At 34.9% G+C, this 10,454-nt stretch overlaps 1 protein-coding gene across 3 annotated transcripts in view; it reads right to left on the reverse strand.

Annotated features, from left to right (window-relative positions):
• LOC149786526 (uncharacterized) overlaps nucleotides 1–10,352 on the reverse strand; it is a 222,868-nt gene extending 212,516 nt beyond the window's left edge. The window contains exons 1-2 of one of the 3 annotated variants that reach the window (XM_089977028.1): nucleotides 10,244–10,352; nucleotides 774–978 (exon numbers count right to left, since the gene is read on the reverse strand). In XM_089977028.1, the coding sequence (XP_089833154.1) occupies nucleotides 774–899 (126 nt within the window). In that variant the 5' untranslated portion in view covers nucleotides 900–978; nucleotides 10,244–10,352. Of the gene's footprint in view, nucleotides 1–773; nucleotides 979–5,737; nucleotides 5,757–10,243 lie in introns of those variants that run through there. The other 2 variants (XM_089977029.1, XM_089977030.1) reach the window with 2 other exon arrangements.
• Nucleotides 10,353–10,454: the final 102 nt, after the last annotated feature.

The raw sequence follows: 10,454 nt of genomic DNA on the forward strand, positions 1-10,454 counted from the left end.
TATGAACTTATATGTAGTACAGGCCACTCATGTATATCCAAAGTTTGCACTATGTTTTACTTTTAATTAACAAAAACAAGTGTAAATATTTCACCTGACAAAATGTAAAGTAAATGACTTTTCTCCTAAGCAGCAAAACCAAGCAGAAATATGTAATGGAAAGATTTTTATAATCATAAAGAGATTAAAACATAAAAGTTCAAATACTGAAAACTGTATCATTCATTTGCTTGAATGAAAACCCGAGGAATTTAAAACAAATGTATATAAAAATTATGGCATAAGGTAACGGGGTTACAGGATATATGGGACTACATTATATTGGTTTCTGTATTTTATGGTCTTGGTTGTATAAGAAGCTTATAAGTACTCCCTCACTATAATGTATCCCAGTATAGTGTAGTCCCTTATAATATGTATGTATGGTCATGGATCCCATTGCATTAATTAATAGTAACATTATTTAAAAATTATCTCAATATAATGTAACCTCACCTACAAAGTAGTCCATTTTACAGCTTTCATGAACAATATTATAGTCATTTCAATTTACCCTCATTGCATCAGAGTCCCCCACATTGTTACTTTGACCCCCAGCTGTGATACCAAGGCTATTTTTTTTACTCAATATGCCCCTCTACCGCTATTTTTGACAAAAGAGGATTTTTGACTCTCAATCTTGCACCCCTAGGGGAAACAATGTAATATATTGAGGCATGTATATTTCGAGCTGCATCATAACTCGGTCTATGTATAATGTGAGAGATGTGTACCTTGTGTGACTTGACTCCATCGATACTAACGATGAATCCCACTCCACATGCATCACTCTCATATTGAGGGTCATACAGACCACACTTTTCTGGATATCCAAGCACTCTGCCAGCAACAGATGGCATTCTTCAACTGTGAACTCTGACGACCTTCAACTTCTTCAAAGGTCAGTGAAAGGGCTACTTATATACGATCTCTTTTAACCTAAATAAATAAATAAATAAGCAAATAAATATAAAGATATATAAATCAAAACTTTTGTGGCAATACATACACAAAATCTTCAGCATATATACAGATTATATGACATGGTAACATAAAACTCAGGAGTTATTTGCGAAGTATATAAAGTTGCCATTGACAAAACAACATGTTCTCTGGATTCCTAAAGATATTGTAAACTACCATAAAGGTATGATTGGCTGCAGTTAAACCCTGCTGTAAGAAAAAAAAATGTAAATCTTTCAGTAGAATCACATAGGTTTGCAAGGTTTATTCTTGAAATGTGAGAAAACTGCATGATACCATATTAAAAGTCTTACCTTTATTTACTTGTTAAATCCATATGTAGTTAGAAAACCCACCTTCACCCCTTTTTTCTTAAATGGAAGGGAGAAATTTTCATTTCTAAACTTGTCCCTGGTCTTTGACTCAAACACCTTGGAGTATTTCAAATGGTTTTTAAGTACTGAGCCACTAGCTCCTGAGAGGCTGATGCAACCCACCCCAATGTAACAGGACCCATAGATGCTTATGCTGGGATTATAGTCTGTCCATCTTGCAGCCAGGCACATGTGCCAATGAACTAAACGGTTTGGACCAACAATGCTGATTATCAAGTAGCCTCAGCTGCATTGACTTCACCATTTTGTTCTGGAATTCTAAAAAGCAAACATATGCAAGGAGATTCAGTGCTAAACAGTCCTCAATGAAAGACACACTGAATGTTGGATACCAGCCATTTCAAGGAGACAGATATGCCTGCAGAATTATTTTTGGGCAGTGGGAGCAAACATGTAGTGGTCAGTTATTAAGTTTTATGTATGTATGTCCTTTCCCCCATATACAGACACCAATGCAATGAGCACTGGGACAAGGTATGGCTAGATTCCCGAATTCTTCAATAAACTAAGCTGGATTTGTATACATTTTGAACAAAACAATTTAATATCTTTCAGTTCCTAAAAATTGAATGTGTATCAAACATTTCATGATGGGATTTGGAGGAAACAAAATAATAAATGCTCAGACAGCACATGCAATTATATTTTTACACCATGGTGGTCCTGTATTCAAACTACAGTAATCACCAATGTAATGTGTAAGGAGCCTCATTTTAGCAACTACATGTACATGTTTAAAGGGTCAAGTCAACAAAGAATATTAATGTTTTGTACTGTAATTGTCAATTTGGGACAGTATTTTGTAAACTAAGAAATAAATTGTTTGTTCTAGAGGCAATCGATTTGATATGTTAATGTATTTATGATTATAATAATGTAATCCAAGTACTCCTATTAGTTAGAATTAATTACAATGTGAGGTTTCTTCATGTTCTTTTGAAGTCATGTGGCTGGAACACATTGTAATGACTGCACAAGGCACAAAAACCTTAACTGTTGTTGTTGTTGTTGTGGTGTTTAATGTCATTTTTCAGCACATGATAGGCTGGCTATACATGGCAGCCAGTATTAATAATGGAGGAAAAACCAGGGAAAACCCTGGAAAGAACCACCAACCCACGAGAAGCTACTGTCAAGTTTTCTCACATACCAACATTGGCCAAATCCAAAACCTTAACTGACCCTACTGACCAGACCAGTGAAGGTGTACAAGCCTGATTACTGTATTTATTAAGAATGCATATAGTGAAATGCAACAGTCCTTCTTAAGGTCAACCAGTTTGTATCTGGAAGTAAAAACAAAAGTAAAAATCCTTCAAATCAATGACATAACAAACAAATAAATAAATAATGATACGTGGTGTGCCTCCCAGTTTTCTCCTCAAATGAGAAACTACGTATTTTAACTGATTCTAATTAATAGGAACACCAACTGCCACTACAACAAATAATTTAATTTTTCAAACTAACCAAAACTGAGAAAGTCCAAAAGATTCACCTTCAATGAACTCTTTAAGCATAAAATTGTAAAGCTGGGATTCTTCACCTTAACATGATCATGTGTTATGAATAAAATAACCACCATGGTGTAAAGACATTTGCAGATAAGCTCTCATGACCATTAACAGGGATTGTTTTAATAAAATTACATTGGAAATGTTTCAAATTTGTCAATTGCTTGTTGAAGTTTTATAAATCAAAGGAAAGGTTAATTACTTGTTCAGGTGGCAAGTGACTAAATATTTGACCTACTTGTAATTACTATGATGTAATCTAGGTACTCCTATCAGTCAGAATTAGCTACAATGTATGTGTGTGATATTGATTTTTAACACTGCTTTAACAATTTTTCAGTCATATTGCTATGATGTCTGCAGTGTGACCGTTTACAGTGATGTCTATTCCTGTAACATCATGCGGCAGACATGTAGCATGATGTCCCACCCGGTCACATTATCTTGACACCAGGCCGACCAATCCTAACACTAATCTCTTAATGCTGAGCGCCCAGCGAGGCGGCTGTTAGTACCATTTTTGTAAGTCTTTGGTATGACTCGGTCAGGGTTCGAACCCGCATCCGAGGCGGACTCCATTAGGCCACCAGAGCAGTATGTACAGTGTAAAGTCTGAGCTGTTCTTAATTGAAAACAAATTGGCCAAATGTACCTGCAATGACAAAGAATCTCCTGCTGACACATTAATCTAGATTTTCCTTACTGGTACATGCATTCTTAACTGACATACTTCATTATCACTGTATCAAATTGTCAGGTAGGTCATTATGGGATATAATTGTTTCTGCAATTAAACTTCCTCAGATTCAACAATATGCAATGACACAGCACATGCCAGAATAGTCAAGTGTAGACCTAAATCAAACAACTTTATACTAGAACAGGATGAATGAAAGCTATCAACTTGGCTTTTACATGCCGCAGATTATAAAAACAAAAACCATTTAAATTGTCCAGCTTGCATGGGATATATATTTCATGTGCAGGAATGCTTATCTACACTATAAGCTTAAAGTCGTGTGCATTTCCTAATAATGTAACAATGTAGACCCTGACCTGCTATCACATTTGCTAATAATGTAACAATGTAGACCCTGACCTGCTGTCACATTCGTTAATAATGTACCAATGTAGACCCTGACTGCTGTCACATTTGCTAATAATGTAACAATGTAGACTCTGACCTGCTGTCACATTTGCTAATAATGTCACAATGTAGACCCTGACCTGCTGTCACACAATGCAGATAATTACATGCATGCAAATTTTCCCAACCGTAGTAAACGTGGACATGCATTTTTCATGCTATAAAGTGTTAACAGAACTGCAGTTTCTTCCCCATCCTATGCAAGTGGTGCCTTTCTCTACTCAAGAAAAAATGCCAAATCACTGCCTGAGGGATCCCTGGTGCCTAAAAATGCACAGCAAGAAGATTGTGGTCTAGTTTTCCTGGAATTATTTTACACTGAATAAATTAATCATTTAGTCTTTGATACAATTCACATGGTATAAGCTGTATGACTGATGAAAATTTGTGACAGTAGCAGACATTTGAGTCTTGCACCTGACAATCACATCATAAGCCACATAAAACTTTTTTCATTTTAAAACTCAACAGCAATCCTCATTTTAAGTTCAACAATTCAACAAATGATACAGAAAAATAAATATGAAGCCTCAAATTATTTAACAGAAAATAGAGCATTGAAAATGCATTTAAAAAATTCAGTAACAGTGAACTAACAGGGTAGATAAACTCAGCATCTCAAGCTACACATTTATTCTGCGAAAATATGGATGTATGCTGTTACCCATGCTTTTTTTTAATATGGTCACTTTGATTTCCTTAGCTCCTGATAGTCTTAACTTGGGTTTTAATATCAAGAATTGGAAAATACAATTCTGCCACATAATTACCAAATTTGAGATCTGGCTATCAAAGTAAATTACAAGTTTCATATTCTCATGTGTCAAATGTAATTACAAATTTTGTATTCCCATGTGTCAAATTAAATTACAAATTCTGTATTCCCATGTACCAAATTATAAATTTCATATTCCCATGTGTCAAAATAAATAGCAAATTTCATATTCCCATGTGTCAAAGTAAATTACAAATTTCATATTCCCATGTGTCAAAGTAAATTACACATTTTTAATTCCCATGTGTCAAATTAAATTGCAAATTGCATATTCCCATGTCAAAGTAGATTACTAATTTCATATTCCTTTGTCAAAGTAAGTTAAAAATTTAATACTCCCATGTCAAAATAAATTGCAACTTTCACATTCCCACGTGTCAAAATAAATAATAAATTTCATATTCCCATGTCAAAGTAAATTACAACTTTCATATTCTCTTGGGTCAATATAAATTAAAAACTTTGTATTCCCATGGCAAAGGAAATTACAAATTTCATGTTCCCATCTGAAAGTAAATTGCAATTTTAATAATCCCATGTGTCCAAGTAAATTAAACACTGTTTCCATTTGAAATTAAATTACCATTTTTATTAATTTCATGTGTCCAATTAAATTACACACCATGTGTTCCCATGGCAAAGTAAATCACAATTTTAATAATCCCATGTGTCCAAGTAAATTACTGTGTTCCCATGGCAAAGTAAAAGTAAATTACAATTTTAATAATCCCAGGTCTCCAAGTAAATTACACACTGGCAAAGTAAATTACAAATTTCATATTCACATGTGTCAAAAGTAAAAGATGGGTGTAAGGTGAAGGCAACTCATAAAAGACAAAATTAAAACAAACTCCACTTCATCTTTTTTAAATTAAACTTATCTTTTTAACTTAAGTTTGCTTACTTGTTTTTGTTCTTGTTGTTGTTTATAATATTGTTTTTTAGTATCAAAGTTGCAAATCCCTGTGCAGCTCTGAAAGCTGTTCTGTGTAAGAACTGTTGCCAGTGGAAACTGTAATTTATGAATAAAAAGTTGGTGACTATAATCTGATTACATGCTTAAGGTTTCAAGTACATTTTATATATTGGCATCTTCACAAAAGTGAAGATAAACATCAAAAGGTGCCAAGGTATTACTCTTGAAAATCAGTAATCTTCATATGATCAGTGATTTAACTTAAGCTGTCTGTTACATGTCCATACAGTCATCTGTATCATATGATCAGTGATTTCACTTACAGCTGTCTGCTACATATCCATACAGTCATCTCTATCATATGATCAGTGATTTAACTTAAGCTGTCTGATACATATCCATAGTCATCTCTATCATATCAGTGATTTAACTTACAGCTGTCTGTTACATGTCCATACAGTCATCTGTATCATATGATCAGTGATTTCACTTACAGCTGTCTGCTACATGTCCTTACAGTCATCTGTATCATATGATCAGTGATTTCACTGACAGCTGTCTGCTACATATCCATAGTCATCTTTATCATATCAGTGATTTCACTTACAGCTGTCTGATACATATCCATACAGTCATCTCTATCATATGATCAGTGATTTAACTTACACTGTCTGATACATATCCATACAGTCATCTCTATCATCTGATCAGTGATTTAACATACAGCTGTCTGATATATATTCATACAGTCATCTCTATCATATCAGTGATTTAACTTAAAGCTGTCTGCTACATGTCCATACAGTCATCTATATCAAATCAGCGATTTCACTTACAGCTGTCTGCTACATATCCATAGTCATCTCTATCATCTGATCAGTGATTTCACTTACAGCTGTCTGCTACATATCCATACAGTCATCTCTATCATCTGATCAGTGATTTCACTTACAGCTGTCTGCTACATATCCATAGTCATCTCTATCATATGATCAGTGATTTCGCTTACAGCTGTCTGCTACATATCCATAGTCATCTCTATCAGTGATTTCACTTACAACTGTCTGCTACATATCTACAGTCATCTCTATCACATGATCAGTGATTTAACTTACAGCTGTCTGCTACATATCCAGTCATCTCTATCATATCAGTGATTTAACTTACAGCTGTCTGATACATGTCCATACAGTCATCTGTATCATATGATCAGTGATTTCACTTACAGCTGTCTGCTACATGTCCTTACAGTCATCTGTATCATATAATCAGTGATTTAACTTACAGCTGTTTGCTACATATCCATACAGTCATTTCTATCATATCGGTGATTTCACTTACAGCTGTCTGCTACATATCCATACAGTCACCTCTATCATATGATCAGTGATTTCACTTACAGCTGTCTGCTACATATCCATAGTCATCTCTATCATCTGATCAGTGATTTCACTTACAGCTGTCTGCTACATATTCAGTCATCTCTATCATCTAATCAATGATTTAACTTACAGCTGTCTGCTACATATCCATACAGTCATCTCTATCATATCAGTGATTTAACTTACAGCTGTCTGCTACATGTCCATACAGTCATCTCTACATGACCAGTGATTTAACTTACGGCTGTCTGCTACACGTCCATACAGACATCTCTATCACCTTATCAGTGATTTCACTTACAGCTGTCTGCTACATATCCATACAGTCATCTCTATCGTATCAGTGATTTCGCTTACAGATGTCTGATACATATCCATACAGTCATCTCTATCATCTGATCAGTGATTTAGCCTACAGCTGTCTCCTACATGTCCATATAGTAATAACCAGTTTGTTTTGCAACGTGATTTTCATACACAATTATTTATCATTAATATTTACTAATTTGATGTTTGTAAATTAACTTGGCTAACTTACTGTATATACTTGCTTATAAGTCAAGTGCAACTGCAAACATAGACCCTGATCTGCCCTCACACTGTGTGCCTGCAGATCAGGGCCTAAGTTGTTTGTTCTATCAATTACTCCTAACAAACTGCAAACACAAATCTGCTGGCACATTACGTGACAGTACATCTGATTGTATGCAATTTTCAGTTTTAATTTACATTGGCCAAAAAAAAAATACATTTCCTATAGCACTAATGCTAAATTTTTTGGGTGGGTAGATGGTTTTTTGGAGTGGTGGTGTGTTTTTTAATAATATATATATTTCATATGGAGGTTTTTTCTAAGGGAGAAAAAGTGTTAGGGGAGGCAATGAAAAACAGGAATGGTCAGCTAATTGGAAAGACATATGGGGGGGCAGACTTATAACTAAGTATATATATATATATATCTGTGTGTGTGTGTGTGTGTGTGAAATAACCATTGACAAAGAACATTACATATCCATTGTTTTCAAGTTACGTGACACAATGTGTGTACTTCCAAATCCGCCACGTTGAGTCCCTAGCTCCGCAAACCAGCACCTAATAACATTGTTCTTCCAGCATAGTTATGAAGACACGTCTCATTTTGTGTGTAAGAATATAATAATACATCACATTCTGTTGTTCCTGTCAACCACACGAGACCGAATGCGTGACTATTCTACTTGTTTTCTTCAAGTAAAACATTTAAATTTCAACCATCTTCGTTATTCTTTCATAAATAAATTAGATCGATCAATAAACAAATGCATATACAAACAAGTAAAAACATGTAATGATTTTCAATTTTCATGGACTGAAATCAATCATTTGATTATCATTCAAGTTAAAAAGCTAATTGTTAACAAATATTTTCATATTTCTAAAACCACGTCATGAATACTTTGTTTTGACATTCGACACAAAGTCATGTTCCATTAGGCACAAGTTTTGTGTTTCGTTTGAACACACCGTAGATGAAACTTGTTTGAATGGTTATCACTTTGATTCAATATCATCCTACGTCCATCATTTCCACCACAAACACAATATCTGACCATACTAATTAAATTGGTTTGTCAACTGTTTTTGGCACAAAAACACTTGTTGACACGAAAAGTATATTGTACATAAAACATATGCTATGAAAATTTAATTCGTAACGGATATTGTATCCCTAAAAGCATTGTCTGGAAATACTCTTTCAAGATGACAAGCTTAGGGATATGATGCGAAACATTTCAAAAATGTCAATATTGCATTTCTATTTTATAGCAATATGCATGATTACGGTTCAGCTTCACTATTCTGTCTTTCGATATAAGCAAGAGAACTTCCAGCTTTGTTATTTTCTTGCCATAGGGCACTTAATTTCAAGTACATGTATAATCTATGTATCCTTTCGATGAAGTAAATGTCCTTGTCAACAGTTAAATCAGATCGTCTCGAATATACATGATGACTCATGTTGACAAAGGTTTGTTAGGGACTCAAGATGACGGTGCAAGTTGCGCACACTGCATTGTGGGTATTTGCGTACTCAATCGTGATGTCTGTAACAACCCATACATTAAGGGGGCCCAAGTGGCCGATTGGTCTAAAGCACTCACCATTACGGATCACTGCCATCTCACCACTGTCGGCGCCGGTTCGAGTCTCAGATTCAGCCAGCGTGGGTATGTGAGAAAGCTTGCCAGTAGCTTATCGTTGGTCGGTAGTTCTTTCCAGGGTTTTCCCAGGTTCTTCCTCCACCATTAATACTGGCCGCCATGTATAGCCTATCGTGTGCTGAAAAATGGCGTAAAACACCACCACAACAACAACATATACACTAAAGCTGTATGAATTGTCAACCGATAACCCAAGGACGTAATGGGCCGATTTGGATAGTCCTATTTTGTTATGGGCCGAGAATGTTAATGGACGGACTCTGCCTATGGGCCCAGTTGTCCCGGAATTGTATTAACTTGCACACTAAGAGTTGAAATTAATATTTTCGAAAATCACCAAATCATTTTGTTGGTCTCAGGGGCTCGTATCGTTGCTTACAATTTCCATATTAATAATATATGTACTGTATATAATAAAATTATACAGTACATATATTATATATACGTAAATTTGTAAGTAACGATATACGCACGTGTTGTTTACGAAGAGTTGAATTTTACATGGTCTACAACAGCTGTGTAACACTAACATGCTAAGCCTTCAAATTAATATTTTCAAAAATCACCGAAATAGTTCCTTAACCACAGGAGCTCGTATCGTTCCTCATAATTTAAATATTAATATTATATTACTGTATATAATAATATTATACAGTACATGTATTATTTATAAGTATATTGTAAGCAACGATACACGCCTGAGGCTGACCTGTTAACCGGAGTTGAACTGTACATGGTCTACGATAGTTTTGTAAGCAGTGTTATAGTTGTAAAAGAGTTACCTCCCGTAAATTGATACCACAGCATCCCAAGCCTTAAATGGGCACTGACCTCTCGTACAAATGCAATATCAGATTATTTCAATCTAATTTACCATTTTGTTTACTGAAAATTTAAACAAATTCACTTACCTACTCTCAAAATTTACCAATAATGCATGAATCTTGCAAAATGCACAAACGTGACACTGAATTCACCTTTATCAATGTCGGATAAACATTATTATCATGTGCTCTTCGCATGTTCAGATTTTGGGCCTTTACGATTGGTTTGCGCTAGCTGCATCAATGATTGGTTACTGGTGGGTAACGCCTCCAACATCAATCTGGACAGGTCTGTCAA

The sequence above is a fragment of the Sinohyriopsis cumingii genome, chromosome 12, assembly GCF_028554795.1.
Source record: "Sinohyriopsis cumingii isolate HCF-2022 chromosome 12, ASM2855479v2, whole genome shotgun sequence".
Classification (NCBI taxonomy): Eukaryota; Metazoa; Mollusca; class Bivalvia; order Unionida; family Unionidae; genus Sinohyriopsis; species Sinohyriopsis cumingii.